The sequence below is a fragment of the Tyto alba genome, unplaced genomic scaffold, assembly GCF_018691265.1.
Source record: "Tyto alba isolate M040663 unplaced genomic scaffold, T.alba_DEE_v4.0 Super-Scaffold_26, whole genome shotgun sequence".
Classification (NCBI taxonomy): Eukaryota; Metazoa; Chordata; class Aves; order Strigiformes; family Tytonidae; genus Tyto; species Tyto alba.
The window spans coordinates 18098896-18115375 of record NW_024881300.1 but is presented as its reverse complement, the minus strand read 5'-3'; the positions used below and the strand labels follow the sequence as shown (position 1 = coordinate 18115375).

Sequence of the window (16480 nt, the reverse complement as noted above, 5' to 3'; positions counted from 1 at the left end):
CCCTGCCGAGGGGTCTGCGGTGGAGCACCACCAGTGCAGCCAGACTGGATGCTGCTGCTCAGAAGAATCCAGCCCTGCCCGTATGCATCAGAGTCCGCACGAAAGTCTATGCACACTTACAGCAGAGACCCTCTCAAATGGATTTGTTTCAAGTTTATGAAATGTAGCACCTGTGTCATGAGTTTAAACTTTGTAGGGCTGACTGAGAAGTAGGACTACATAGGAAAACTGCCACCTCTGGAGATCAAGGACTGACATTGTAAGATTGTTTTAATTTACAAAAACTTTACCAATTCAAAAGACACCTAGCTTTCAAAAGGCAAAATGCTAAGGAGCTACGGGTGGTACTTGCCAACAGGCACTGAATACCCCACCCCTGCCTCTCTAGGCAGGAGATCACAGCCATTGAAACAGAAGACAAAAACTGATTGAAGTTAACTTTATTCCAAAATATGTATAATTTACAGGACTAAATAAGTGCTTAGTTTGTGGACAAAACGTTTCAGTACTTGTGAATAACTTACTAGTAGCTTTGTGTAACACTTCAGTTTCCAACAGAGGGAAATATGAAACAGTATTTTGGCACAAGTTTTTCTCTGCATGCATTAATATACTTAAAAGTTTCACAATTACTAGGACAACATTCCTTCTTTGGGATTGTCACTTGTTACATAGGTCTCAGAAATTAATGCTTGCTTTTGTCTGCTCATTGCAAATTTACTGGCTTAAATAGCAAGAATTAAACATGGACATCATGTGAAAACTAAATTTGTCCACTAGGTCAAAATCCCACTGGTGCTGTGAAGAATAATATTTTAAATGACATTTCTTAGCCTTATTGAAATTAATTCACACATGCTTTGGAGAAGATTCACCCATGAGATTTATTACTCATCTATTCCAAATAATTACAAGTTTAAATTGGATCATAATCAGGTGCTGAATTATGTAAACTGAAAAGAATATGGCTATCTTTCATATCTAGCTTTATCATAGATGCACTTGCAAATACTGTCAATCTAGCTCTGCATGCAAGTGCTTGAAGCATGCATGTATAGCATTAGGTGTTGTGAAATGTACAGTTTACAGCATCACAAGTCATCTATTGTATTCCACTGCTAGTTATGTTGACGATACTGTCGTAAAGCCAGTATATGAATAAGAATCAGAAGTAAAGGACTTCTGTTGTTTAACTCAGCAGTTCCTTCAGGAATTTCCACTGTTTCAGGCTGTCCAATTACATTTTCGGTGAAGTGGAAGAGTCACACGCACGAATACAAACACACCCTTAACCTGACTGCAAGGCAATGCAGAGATGAACAATGTAGTTCCTTGATTCTGTTCATTGCATAGCAATGGCATTTGAAACAAGACAATTCAGTCATGCTCTAAGCAGCAAACCCTTCTAGCACACTGTGAAATTCACATCAACTGTTAAAAAACAATGAAAAAACCAGAAGATGCATGTTTGTACCATGCATGGAAGCTTGCTACTATTAAATAAACCTGTCCCTCATAGTGTTCATATAAAATTATTAATGGAAGTCTGTTAACAGTAGGACTATTCTACTAGAAACACAAGCATAGCAGCACCTTCAACCAAACATGAATGAAAAAGCTTGCAAGGCCCAGAATGTTTACAACATTTTGGTGCAAAAGGATTTGGAACAGTAAATTGTACATTAAGATCATGTTTAAAAAAACAACACACATCAGAAATATATTAAAGCAAAGGAAGCTGTACAACCTTAATGATAAAGGCAAGTACATTTGGTTCACCTCTGAGTTGTCATTTCAGTAACATATTCTTTTGCAAGTTGAGCACCCTATGTTGATTCAGTATTTACTAGTCCTACTGACTTACCTTATATTTGAAAGGCTATTAAAAAACCCCTAACACCCTACGATCCCAATCCTGCCAACACACATCTCTACCCAGCCTCACCCAAAAAAAAAAAAAAAAAAAAAAAAAAAAAAAAAAAATCAGATCTGACTAAGCTCGTGAGCATGTGTTAGCAGGATAAGGATTTAAAGCAGTAGAAGGCAGTCGCATTTCTTTGTTCTGTTGCCTCTACACAATCAAGGTACATATGACTAACAGGGAATTCCGCCTTCTGTTTTCAACAGAAAAAAGGGACTGCGTGCGCACCTTGGAATAAAAATTCGTAAGGAGTGTTTGTTACATACATTAAGTTACAAACACTGATTGAATTGTTCAAAACTAGACAGGGTCTCACAAGGCTTGTTTTATAGCTGTTTAATTTATACTTCTAAGATTTCATATCCTTTGGAAGTGAAAATTTTCTAGACAGAAGCAGCTTTGCATAGCTAAGAATATGTAGCATTAGTAAACTCTGACTTTAGACTACCAATTTCTATAAGCTGACATGAAGAGTTGGGGGAGGATTCCCTCCCTACCAGGAGCAGAAAGAAGTATTTACAAGCATATTAGCAAAATATATGCAAATAAAGCCCAAAGTAGAAGAAACATACATCTACTGTCATACAGACTTCTAGCATTGTGACAAACAAATATGGAAAGCAACAAGACACCTCTCATTTTTCAGCTGTTTTGTGCTTATGTTCTCATGTCCCAAATTTGCTAAGTTTTGCTATATTCTCATGTCCCAGATTTGCTAGGTTTCATTTGTTTGGTTGGTTGTTTTTTTTTAACATACTAAAGAAAAGTTCAAGTAAAACTACAAAACTGCTAGTTCAATTTTCAAGTAGCATTACACTGGCATCCAGATCAAGATCCAGCAATCACAGTGTAACAGAATTAAGCAGGAAATGCAAAGTGTAAGTATGAATAACATTAGTATCACTGCCAGATACAAATTTGTGCTAAGAGGCTGTGGAGAATCTGATGTTACTTTTTATATAGCACTTCAAATGACAGTAGAGAATACAAACTTACAATAGAGACAGTGCCTTGAAAATCAAATCAAACTACAAAAAAAGGGAGGTTAAGTATCATTGTAGTACTGCCAAGAAACAGTTCTGACTGAAGTTTATTTTTAAAGCAATGGCCAAAATAGAAAATTAGCCATTTTAAAGACCTTGTTCAAATATTAAGAGTTCATAATATTGAGCAACAGTATTTCAGATCAGGTTCCATTAGGTTTACTGTGGGATTCAGCGAACTATTAAGTCTGGTTGCAGTCTTCACATTTTCACAAAAACACTTAATAAATCCAAACTGAGTTACTTATGCCAGCAATATAGGATCCAGCCTCTTTTCTGACTTTTATGGACAATTTATAGAGAATCAAATCTGTGAGGAAACAAGTTAATTTTGGTCAGAATGAGCCACTTCCCTAAGGCAATGCAGTCATATTTAGTAATTTATTAATATTGCATTCTCAATAAATAATTTCATGTTGTAGTACTGTGTTCACCTAATTTAAAGTTCAAACTATTTTAAACCCATAGGATGAGGGAAGGGAATGGTATTTGCATGTTCTAATAAAACACACAAAGCTCAAGTACTTTTAATTACAAAGTACAATAACTGAGTAATGATTACATTGTAAGATTGCATCCACACAAACCTAAAGACTTCTTCTGATAGCCACTGATGTTAAGAGATTTGACTTACAACCTAAGAATGTGGCAATTCTCATCCTGATTTGTAAATTAGTTTCAAAGTTCTTTAAATGCTAGCTGGTGTCTCAGATGGCTACAATTCAAAGCCTTCTGTAATTCTGCCCCTCATCACCTAAGATTCCTCCTCTTGCAGGAAAAAGACCGGCTTTCTAAATTCAGAGGTAATGAACAGTTTCTGCCTTCTACAGCGTGGGAAATGCAGTTTTCCCCAACCAGATTTATAATAACTGCTTCTCTTTCATGTGTCAGTACTGACAACTTGCACATGGGAAACAGAAGCGTATGTATGAAGAGATGTTCTCTGGTATTCCAGCCAGGGGGAAGAAAGAAGGAAAACCACTTTAAAACCTGAAGAAGCAACACTAGAAAAACAATGCAATCGAATAAATTAACCTAATTTTGCCATTTATTTCCCTAGTTCAAAGTAGGCAAGTAAATATGAATCAGTTGTATCTCCAGAAGAAGCAGAATTACAGGCAATGCCTTCCTTTTTAACCCATCCCACCTTTAGGATCAGAACCCTAGGCACTGTGAAACCTGGGGGGACTTTCCCCAAAGCAGAATTACTGTACTCCTGGGGGGGAACTGCAAGATTCCTTTCTGCAGTTTCTTCGGCCAAGACTTCAAGTGTCTGAACTCACACCTAGAAATGTTGAAAAATTAAACAGACAACACAGCTGTGGTTTCAGGAGTTTTTGAGGTGGAAAATATGAGTTTCAGGGTTAATCTAAGGAGATAATTTCAAGTAAAAGGAGAGACGCTTACCATATTAGTGTGCTAACTATGGCAATTTAAAGAGTGGTAGGAATAGACAAAAAAAAAAAAAAAGCAGTGTTCATTTTCAAGAAAACAAGCTAGCTGCAATGGATGAGTAACTTAACTCCCACGTCCTTTTTGAGGATATGAAGCACAAAGCATAGTGAGTCTTCAAAAACTAAGGCTTGGACACACATTTATGGACAGGTAGGCTAATAAATATGCAGCCAATGCATCTCCTCTCACAGTAGAGGAACAAAGTCTGTTACAGGCCTGGGAACTTGACACGAAGGGATTTCTCTTTTCACTGAAGGTAACAGAAACTAAAACCCTCCAGGACAAAACCAGAGGCATACATTTTGCAGGTATTATAGTAAGAGATAAAAATCTGTTAAGGCCAAATTCCATCATACATTCACAACTGGCTTAGGGTTTTTTTCATGCAAATGAAAACTACTACACACAACGGCTGGAGGGGCAAGATTAACATTAAGAAAAATTCAAAGAGGTGACACATTTCTCTGAAAAATCAGTTTGTATTTGACTATACTCAGAAAAACTCTCTAAAAGTTGCAGGAACTGATGTCTGCAGATCAATGCGCAAAAGCAAGATACAGCTGTTCTGAAAGAACTTCTGTGAGCTGATCTCCAAGCTCTGTTGTACGAATTCCAATTTTTTTGGAAATGGGAAGTCCAAAACGAGGAGTCTAGGTGAGTGAGCATTTTAGAGAATTTAATTTCCCATTTCTAAATATTTCTGTTAAGGTAAGAGAGGTATAAATCACTTTGACATTTCTCAACTTTTATCTTAATAAAGCTAGGAGAATTTCAGAAAAAAAAATTATTCCAGTCTTTGAGGCACACACATTATAACATTTGCAACTTACAGACAGAAATAATTTAAGCAAATCCCTCCTGAAGACTCTAAAAATTTTAGTCCCATTTATTACACTAGCTAAAAGGAGGACATACTAATTTTCCCTACAATTATGTATTCCAAGTTCTCTTCCTACCCTTCAAAGGGTATCAGTGCCACTCAGGGCAAAAAATAAAAGAAGTACTGCTTTCTACGTATTTTTAATAATAAATATATTCAACCATTCAAGAGTCTATATGTGTCTAGTGTATTGGACAGGTATTTGGAAAATACCAACTTATGTAGGAGAAAGAGCTGTGAAGGCATAAAGTAAAAGAAGATAATACAGCTTATTATGTTCATGCCAGATTTAAAATACAAGCTACTAAAAAAAGTAAGCAGAAGTAGCTTACACTAATAGAATCCTCCCCCATGAGTTCAGAGAAGCATCTGAATTGGACAGGTCAGGGTTTTGGTCCAGCACGTTGGAACCCCGTATGTAAGCCAGGAATAAATACATGTGTGTGTATATATCTATATATCTACAGAACAACTTTAAAAGTTCTTCCGTTTAAATGAAAGCAGTATCAGCTTTGTAAAGAAGTTTGAGGAAAAGACATAGGCACCACGTAAGTCTTTTCTTAAGGTTCAAATGTCCATTAACATGTTACAACCGTCTTCCCCTCCATTTATACACACATAGCTTATGTAAAGTTACATATTCAACAGAGTACCTTCAGCGTGAAAAGTCTCTTAGGCAAACTGCTCACGATAACTACATTCAATAATGCAAAGTGGATAACTTGGTCAAGCCATCTCTCCTACCCCAATAACTTAATTTCAAATCCCAGGAAACAGTTATATCACATGGTACTCAATGGCTGGGCTTGTCAGAGCTCTGAAACAAGGAGCACAGCTCTTCACAGGTCTGTGTTTCTACTGAACTGAACTGGGACTCCATTGTATTCCAGGCTAAGTCGGCCAGAAGAAAGTCATCCATTGCTGTCTGTGTCTCGTTGCTGGTAAGGAATAAACTCCCTAGATTCTCAAAGCAGCTATCCATAGTCTGTGTTTCAGCGCTACTGAGTTGGACTTTGCTTTCAGTATTCTGAGTAGGCATATTTTTAGTAGCTGGATATACTTCTGTCTGGGTTTCTGTATCAGATGAGTCAGTACTCATGGAGAAACTAGACTGCTTCAGAATACTTCCTAAAGGCAGGTGGGTATTACTGTCCAAAAAGAAATTCAAGTCTGTCTGCGTCTGTGTATCAAACATCTCCAACCCTAAGAAGTTAGAATTTCCTCGGCAGCTATATGATTGAGTGGCACTGTCTGCAAATAAGAAATCAGTCTGAGTTTCAATGTCCAGTGACTCCAAAACCGGCTCAGAGTTTAGGGTACCAAGCTCACTCTCTTCAGTCTGAGTTTGGATATTGGATGCTGAAAAGAATTCTTCAATGTCAAAGTCTATTCCCGTGCTCTGTGATGGACCAGATGGCAAATGTGTGTCAGCATTAGAACTTGTCTCAGACAAAAGGCCACGATTATCCAGTGTCTGGCCAGACATGTTTCCTGAAAAGATGTTTTCCAGATCATTTAGCAGGTCCATTGTCTGGGTTTGATTATCCATCGTATTTTGAGGTGGAAGTATATTAGTCTGTGTATTGAAGCTGATAAGGGATTCAGACTTCACCGTATCTTGATTCAGGCTCTTGCAATTACTCCTTTGCAGCAAGGTTTGATCTATATTTGCAGGCATTAAATTGTTTTCTGGAAGTTCAATGTGAGTAGAAACATTATATGATGAATGAACATTGTCAAAGATGTCACCACACATTACAGCCTGGTCCATCTGCACTCTTCCATCAATAGAGTCCTGTGTCCTGCTGGTTTGGGTCTCTCTAGAAATGCCACACGTTGGAAAACAAACCTGACTAAAAGCATCAGTCTGAGCAGCTATGGATGAAGTCAGTTTGGAAGCAGGCAGCAGTGTCTGTGTTTGCACACTGATGGGTAATGAAACCTGCGAACTGAATGACAGATCTGTCTGAGAGCAAGAGGATACAGAAGAACTGGGAGTCCAGGCTGCAGCCGGTAAAAAGTTCTGTGAAATATAGGATAAGTCAGTCTGTATATTTATTGAAGAAATTTTATTCTTGTGACAAACATTCCCCAGCTCTTGTGCTGTGTTGTTTGATGTAACCTTATCCAACTCAACTTGTACACCAGTACTTACTGGTTCATGATCACCAGAATTTGTCACTTTTGATACAGGCATAGTATCTTTAAATACAAGTGTTTCTGCCTCCAGTGCTGGAATCAGAATTCCTATAGATTGAGGCAATAGATGAACAGTACTCACAACTGAACCTCGATTATCAACAGCCACTACAGCAGGTTTGACAGAAGACTCTGTTGCAAATACATATATAGGCAAGTGAGCAAGCTGCATCACTGGAAGTTTAACCAAAGCCACCTTAGGCTTTGGTAAAAGCATCTTCGGTGTACTTCTTGGCTGCATTTGGTTTGTGAAGTTAGAACTGCAGGAGCCTTCAAGAGAGGCCACTAGTTTCACTTCAGAGGACTCTAGTTCCTGAGCGCCAGGATTGTTATTGCGTGTACTGATGAATGCTTCATTTGCTTTCTCTGCCAACTGCTGATTATGTACGGAGGTTTCCATTTTCCTTTTCTTACTAGGAGGATCCCTGTGAACATGAGATCAATAATTTATACTCCTTTCAAGCACAGAACATCTGCCTTCCATTCTTTTGAGTCATTGCACTGAAAATATAAACTGAAGTCACACAAGGTTGGATATGAGAAGACAACTAATCCTGATTAAAACACAAAAAGACTCCATGAACTTCAGTTTTGTAAAATTTCATTCCTCACTCTCCCATTTAAAAAGAGAAAAAGGTTACTTCTTTTACAAACACCTATTTCTAAATGGAGGTGGAAGTTGAGATGATTTCTTCCCCCTTGTACATCAAGCACTCTAATTTGAAGACGTGTTTAATTTGTTATTTTTATGTTTTGTTTACTTTGATGCTAACTCAGGCTCAGCGTTGAAGGGTAAAAGTGTCTCATGGAAACTGAAAATGCAATTAGTACTCCTTCACACAAAACTTAGTTTTGCAGCAGTTGAATCTCCAAGACAGAGATTTTCCAGGGTAGGCCTCAGGAAACAGATCACCCGTTATGAAATATATGTACACGTTAAGACAACTATAAATCTAAACATGCATATATAGGCATTAAAAAACCCCAACTAATACTTGCAATGATTACTAAACTATGAAAGAAAATAAACTCAGCTGTATTCCACACCACAGTTACCAGCTATAAACATTTCCAAATCATCTCTACTCTCACAGAACTGTAAAAGCAGATGCAACATGAACAACTAGCATTTATGCCATGCACTGCAGTGTCATCAGTACTTTTTGTTTCAGATGTGTGGAAACCTGATCTTATTGATTAGACAATCATAATTGCCTTCAACAAAACAGAAACTACTAAAAGCAACAGAACAAAGAAACTGCAAACTGCTTAACAACTAAAACAATGTGAGCCTATTTCCAATTTAGTCAATGAAAAGGAGACAAAAAGCCAGTACATGGGAGACAGAGGACTTGGTGATGAATGTATCATTACTTAGCTGCTTCATTTTTACCTGTGTTCCGCAGGAATTTCATGGCCAGTTCTGTAAATATGAGACAGTAATGCTGTTCTGCTGGCATAAGGGCATCCGCAAGTACACTGGAAAGTCTTGCCACAGACCTCTATGTGTTGTTTCAAGTACCATTCTGTACCATAGGAGTTACTACATTTATCACATTTGTGCTTCTTTTCAGCATGCATTTTCATAAAGTGCTAGAATACACAATGAAAAGTAAACATTAGCCTTCAGCTAAGATTAAAAGAAAAATCATGTTTAGGAAAGACACTAATATTTGCATTTTTTTTTTAGTTGTTAAATAGCCTTGAAAAGTAGAATTCAAAAAGTTTTAGAAGTCTTATTAGGAATAAATTACAAGCTTAAAGAAATCAACAGAAAGAATTTAAAGTTTGCAAATCTGCTTGTGCTACGGGCATCTTAAAACAGATAAACATTTATGTGTCCTAACAGTATTGGAGGTTTCCTATGGACACGAACAAATCTGTAGATCAATCTTGCCAAAGAGCGTAGTAAGTATATGTTGCAACATGTGCACACTCCTGAGGATCTACAACTGAGCAAATAGTCTAAATTCAAACAGGTCACCTTCAGAGCAAACACCAGAATTTCTCCTTTTCATGTACAGCACCAAGTGCTAGCCACTCATCTCCCATGGTGTCCCTGGCTTAGCGCAGGTAACCAATAGAAGAGTGCTTTTTTTACTCATTCATGCAGAAACAAGTCTTACATGTTTTCTTAAGCAGGTAACTGGTAAACAAATGCATTTTCATACTAAAGCAGAGAAAAACTCTTAATTCTTGGCCACTTGAAAAGCAGTTTAAAAGTATCAGCCCCATTTTAAACCTTTATTGGTTGCTACTGTGATTCCCGCCCCCCCCTCCTCTGATCTTCCTCCATCTTTCCAATTTGTGAAGAGGGGCTGTCTTCTAGTTTAGCAGAACATACTGGCATCTGCCTGATCAAAATGTTCAAGGCCTCTAATATCGACATGCAAATTCATTAACCATATGCCCATGTGGATTTTCTGCATACAATTTTCCAACTTCTGGGTACACGCTGAGAGGCTTTGCTCATATCTGAATGCAGAAGTACACTCTGGAGTAGAGTCAGACAGGACTAAATCAGTATAAAAATAATACCTTAGGAAATAGGAATACCTGTTTTACAAGAGAAAATTGGGAAAATGGTCTGTTTGGTCCTCTAGGGCAGCCTTCAATCGGACAGCAGTAGAATTTCTGTGAAGTTTTCAAACCCTTCCTTATTGGTGCATTAATTTTTCCATCCTGAAAAAGAACCAGTTGAGAAGTTGACAACTCTACAGGTTTGCATATTAAAGACAACATTCAGAATACACATCAACTTTGGCTCGCGGAGTTTACACACCTCAATGAGTTGAAGGCACTTTCCCAAATGATTTGAAAGTTCAGATGGAGTTTTTCCACCTATGTGGATGCTACTGTGCAAATATACCATCAAAATTATCAAGTGAAATTACAACATGCTCTACACTGACCCAAGCCAACTATAACTGCCTTTTGTGTTATTTGAGCCAAAAAGCTCTCCCTACAGATACTACACTACACTACACTGCCAATTCAATGTGGTTTTACTTGTTAGTAGCACAGGCTACTTGAAGCTCCATTAATGTTAGTCACACACTGTGTAACACAACACTTCCCTGACGTTGGAATTCTACTGGCACTATTTAGAGTTAACTTGTAATAAAGAGAAAAATGACAAGTACACTCTGCCACTTAATTCAGTCCATAAACTAAATCTCACATGAGTCTATGAAACTAACAACTATATGCTAATTCTGAACCTCCAAACCTTAAGTGCCTGTGCTCTCCATGCGACCTGTCTCACTCACCATCACATGATCACATGTTCACAACAGAAGAAAGCAACATAACTTGCTCAAAGAGGACCTCAAAAGTACATACAAAAAGGGCACACTGATGGGATTGTTCAAGCACATAGAACCTATTCCTATTGAGGACATAGCCATGAAAACTAGACAAGATGTATCCCTCCAGACATTCCCTATCTGAAAGGGTCTCGGTGGAAACATCAGACATCTGTGTCTAAGCAAAAAATTAAGTGAACTATTAAATATCTGATCCTCAGAGTAGCTGTGAGTATCCTTACATCCCGAGACTGAGTAGGAGGCCAATCAAGTCCCCAGAGCCAGTTACACTAGCCCACGATGGCATCCCCAAGATGATTAATCAGGGGAGAATTACCAGAGCATGCTCTGTTTGAGCTCCGCACCTGATTTTCCTCAGCATAATGGCAGTGACTGTAAGCACAGTAAGTGGCAGAATGCTGATTTTACACCAGTCACTCCCTAACTACCTTCTTTGGGCAGATCTCCAGCTGCTTTGTGTTTACACAGGTTAGACCAAACATAAAGAATCTGCAAAGCGCAATAGTCCTCCTGTGTGAGGCAAACAGAAAGTATGTGCTGCAGTTGCCAGAACACAAAGGGGTTCACTGCTCGCCCCCCCACTTCTTACCTAGCTGCAGTTAGGCACAACCCAACAACTCTGTTCTGAGCTACTTGTGCCTTGCTTTTGAAGTATTCATTTCATTTGCACTTCAGGAATACAATGAAGGAGATGAGTGGCACACTTCAGTGATTTTGTTTTTCCTCAAATAATCTCTCAATCTAAAATACCTTGTAAAATGTAATCCCTTCAAGAAGTGCTTCAGTTATGTTTCCACACACTCGACACTGCTACTTGCTGACACTGCCACAAGTTCTTTTTTGCTAATGACATACCGTACTCAGGTAAAGTTTAGATTCTCTCCACCAAAATGATCAGCTACAATTTCATCAAGAAAACCTGGAATAATTGTCTAGAAAGGGAGTTTTCCTGTAGTGTTTTAACATTCTAAGCATCTTCATGTACAGCAGTTTTTCCCACAGACAAACCATTCATAACCAGGCCTGTTTTATCTCTGCTGAGTAGTTACTGTGATTATTTTTGCACCTCCTAGAGCCACTGCCCAAAACAGGAACATGACTCAAAGAAATCTAGTTGTTCCAGTCCCACTATCCCCAATTACACTTTTTAACCCCAAATCTACCCAGAAACACTTTGGCCAGATGCCAGTCTCAAAGTCTTCAGGAGAAAAAAAGATTTGCCTTTAAGTCAAAATTATGTTTTGTCTCTGGAAGTTACTTATTCCTAAGTAAAAAGTTATTCGAGATGTGTTATATCTAATGTCACAACCCCACAAATTCGAGGGCAATATGGGAAATATGTTCAGGCACTTAACAGGTAAACCAGTCAGGCTACTTAAAACTACTTAAGTACTAAGGTATAGAATAACACCAAGTGTTTAAAAGCTATATAAACATGAGTAAGAGGCTCTTTTAACAGCTGGAACATAGACTTTCAAGGCACAGATCACAACAGATTTGTTGTGACAAGTTGAGAGATATTCTACACATATAAGTAACCCTATCCAGACAGTAATCTTGTCTGACTACCTTCAAAGTCCTCCTGGCTCTAAATGGTTAATCTTACATCTCAAAAGCCCATCTGGCCAGTCATATTTCAGAGGTTCTCACAAGTTTTTTCCTTGTATGTCTGATTTTACTTCCTATCTTTCTACTATAGCCATCCACCGCAGTTATAGGTAGATACTTCCTCAATTAACTTCTCACAATGCAGACACTTGTATTCTAAGGAATACTGACATTCAGACAAAGCTTGTGGCAACAACACAGAAAATTAAAAGTAACGATCATGGCTACTGGCTACTGATTTAGTCAAGGTGAACATATTGAATTCTTGCTTCCCTGCAACAGAAAGGCTGACTCCAAAGGATTAATTTAAAATAGTAAGTTACAGTAGACTGCAGCCAACTACTTAAAACATTTTTTTTGCAGCAGATCATGCATTTCTTCACGAAATAGCACTGATAGATGTGCATTTATTCTTTTTATGAAAACTATTGTGGTAGTGTAATATTTGCATTTGGGTCACCTACCCAAGGGTAAGCTACCCTTTCCAGTCCAGCACTGACTACAGCCTCCCTGCTATCATAGGAATCCACAGAATCCTCTCCTTTACATGAACTCCTCTAGCTTTGTTTCTAAACTACACAGAAATCTTACCCTTCCCCCCATAAAATAATACAGACAAAAGATCAAAGAAATAAAAAAAAAAAAATGTCAAGCCTAATATATTAAAGTGCTATTTTATACCCACTCTTCCCATTTTTCATTGGCTTAGTTAAGCTAAGGAGCCAGAAAACAAACATTTATATATCAACACTTCAGTGAACCTTCTTTTGTTAGGCCAAACAAGACAAATTCTTCTAATTTCCATTTCTCAGACACACTTGCCATTCATCACCCTTAGCAGCCCTTTTCTACACCTCTTCTGGATTCATTTAAGCTTATTTGAATCAGATTCTTTACTTTAGAGCAGTGACAGAGAATATCATTCTGACATATTTTAGAATTGCCCTAAATGCTTGTACACTGAGGACCAAATAGCTTTTGCAAGTGTTTCCCATCTCCGTGATTTCTGTTACAAGCCAGGACTGATCAAATTTTTTTTGTTATCACTTCACAAGACTACAACCTTGTACTACCGCACTTGACTGTTTTCACAGGATAATCTTACTTTCCTATGTAAATTTCCTTCCTCTGCAGCAACAACACCTTGTAGCTTTTGGTATCAAAAGATCCTACTGTTGTTACTTTTATTAATGAAAATCAACAAAGTCAACCTCCCTTCTCTTCAGCACTACTACGTTCTCTCCCCCCCCCCAATAGCTTCTTACCATATCATGTGCAAAGTTGCCTCTTCACTAATTATTCATGTTTCACTAACACATGCAATCTACTAAATTCTTTTTGCCTGAGGAATCAGTTATCTCTTAAAAGGAAATACTAGTATTAAAATATTAGTCTGAGACCATCTCTTTCTGAAAAAACAGAGTAACACACACTTAGATTTATAACTTTTTACCTTCTTATTTTTATCCGTTCATTCAAGATGCATTGTCAAGCCACGCATAAGACTGAAGATATTTTATCTAAGACATGGTACAGAAAAATTAGCCTCCCTTAAGCCTCAGTAACATTTGGTTCTCAATTACAATGCCCCTGGAATAAGTCAGGTGTTCCTGAAAATCTACATCCATCCATGTTTCAGTATTTATCCAAGCTACCACAAGATTTAGTAAATGGGTGTATGAAATATGTTATAATTCTGCAGGTGACCAGGTTAACAGCTACCTAGGCAATTGGTGAGAAAGCAGCATTTCCTCACCCATCCTACCCCAAACTTGAGTTATACAACCCAGCAGCTGCAGACGCTCTGAGCACAAGCTCACAACTGAAACAACTGTCTGCTGGACCTGAACAAACATTTTCAACTTTGTTGTACCTCCACATGTATGTACATACGAGATACAATACATAACACACACAGAAGTTGTTAGCGCATATTAGGAAATGAACTAAAACAGAGATAGGAGATGGCAAGTATGTCTGAAACCGTTTCCTTTTGTTCACCACAAATGATCAGCTGTAACACACTCCCGATTCTGTAATTAGCCATTTTACAAAACAAGTATGTTTATTGTTTGCCCACTGGGGTTGGATTTTCGGCATGCAGCTATGAATGCTGCGCTTGAAGTTTTCCAGGAATAGGATTTGTCCTCACACACTTAGCATTATGATTTTGCAAAAAAGGGTATCTTTCTGAAAGTCCCACATGCAAATATATGCTTGCTGAACTGTGGCTCTCCTCCCCCTTAGTACATGCTGCCGTTTTCTCAGGAGTACTATGGTAATGAGGGCTTGTTTCCAAAATGGCATCCCTCTAGGTTTTTTTTTGGCTCACAGACATTTTTAAAAAACAAACAAAAACTCCAGCATAACAGCACTCAGCGTTTGGATTACGACGGCTTGCCAACTGCTCAGGGTAGGAAACCCAGTATGTTTGCCTAGCACCTCACAAGTGGGGCTATAATGTCTCACTGCGGAAAGACGAGCAAGAAGCAAATGAAAGAACAGAAACTGAGTCCCAAAGAACTTCTAACTGCCTTAGTTACGTTGAACACTGGTATAGAATTGGTTATTTTCTGTGAGGAGTTTTTAGTGGAACTCTGAATACAGCTGGTCAACCCGCGCACACGCACACACTCGGGTGTTTATACACGTACCCGCGCACGCTTTTCACGTGGGGGGAGATTCGGGCAAGAAACGACGAGAAACCCTTCATTATGACCATCTGGCACACACCCCCACCCACCCCGCCCCGCTCCGAGCCCTACTACACTCCGCCAAGCAAACCCCCGCCAAGCCGAGCGCGGCGGCCGCGGGCCCGGAGGGGCCTGGTCCTTCCCGCCGAGCGGGCGCGGCTCCCCTCCCCCGAGGCGGCGGCCTCGCAGCGGGGGCAGCGCCGGGGGAAGAGGCGCGGGCAGCCCCGGAGCTCGGAAGAAGGAGCGGCGCCACGGCAGAGCCCCGCGGCGGGGAGGCGAGGGCCGGGCCGGGCGGTACCTGGAGCGGGTGGGCCTTGCTGAGGTGCATGTTGAGCGCCGGGCTGTTGCGCAGGACCTTGCCGCAGCCGGGCACCGTGCAGAGGATGTTGGTCCTCACTTGGGACAGCTCCGTCACCGAGGGCCGCACCAGCTCCCCGCCGGGCGGCACGTCCCCCACGGGCACGGGCACGGGCGCCGGCGGCCGCCCCAACCCCCCGCCACGCCGCCCGGCTGCAGCCGCCGTTGCCGCCGCCATGTTGCTGTCAGCTGCTCGCCCCTCCCCACTTCCGGGGGCGGCGGCCCAATAGTCCGCGCCGCTGTTGAATATTCAGCAGGCGCGTGGCCCGGCCACGCCCCCTCCCTGACGTCAGCGTGCCGCTGAGGGCTGTGGCGGTGACCGGGGCGGTGAGAGGAACGCTTCCACGGGAAAAATAAAAATATAAAAAAAAAAAAAAAAAAAAAAAAAAAAAAAACCAAAAACAAACAAACAAAAAAACTTGCCATGTTGACATTAGAGGGTGCAAGGAGCTAGAACGTGTGAAAAAGCCTTCCCCTCGTTACTCTCCCCGGCGTAGATGGGGCTGTGGCATCCCCCTGCACAGCAGATACTTTGCATTCATTTATTGATGTAAACTTGCATTTTAAAGAAGCAATGACACAATGCACAGCTTTTTCCCCTAGAGCATGGCCAGTGAAAGGAGAGCTGGAGGGAGGTGATGGTTGTGGCTCCCAGGAGGTGCTGGGCCCTCATGTTCAGGGTACAGCCCCTGTCCCCTCAGCCTGATTGGGCTGCCCCGTTCCTACAGCCGCCTGGGTTACAGGAAGTTAGAGATGAAATGTGTATCTGAAAATTAGAGACCAATGTTTCAGTTGTTAAAAAGGCGATGGAGACCACCTTACTGCAGAAACAGGCACTAGGCCAGGTGCTCACACTGCTTTAGAGTATTTTGGAACTTTGTGGTAAATCATCGTTAGCTCAGGCATTTAAGTTATTTGAGAGAGCACTGTGAAGAAAAAGTTGCACAGAGTGAAATGCATACTGGAAGCATAATGGGTCTGACTCCTGGAAGACTGCG

At 40.1% G+C, this 16480-nt stretch overlaps 2 protein-coding genes across 3 annotated transcripts in view; one reads left to right on the top strand and one right to left on the bottom strand.

Moving 5' to 3' along the window:
* The window catches only part of CMC2 (C-X9-C motif containing 2), a 52864-nt gene that overhangs the window by 12126 nt on the left and 24258 nt on the right, over positions 1–16480 (top strand). The gene's annotated exons all lie outside the window — the stretch shown is intronic.
* On the bottom strand, positions 424–15676 carry ATMIN (ATM interactor). Of its 2 annotated transcripts, XR_006165763.1 has the most exons (5): positions 15424–15675; positions 10055–10180; positions 8892–9091; positions 5632–7923; positions 424–1431 (listed from the first exon to the last, which is right to left on the bottom strand). XR_006165763.1 is itself a non-coding variant. In XM_042797750.1 (4 exons), the coding sequence occupies exons 1-4, from the start codon at positions 15658–15660 to the stop codon at positions 6093–6095; spliced, it is 2394 nt and encodes a 797-aa protein (XP_042653684.1). In that variant the 5' UTR covers positions 15661–15676; the 3' UTR covers positions 424–6092. The 2 variants fall into 2 exon arrangements, 1 of the variants encoding a protein (XP_042653684.1); XM_042797750.1 differs by having other exon boundaries at positions 424–7923; positions 15424–15676.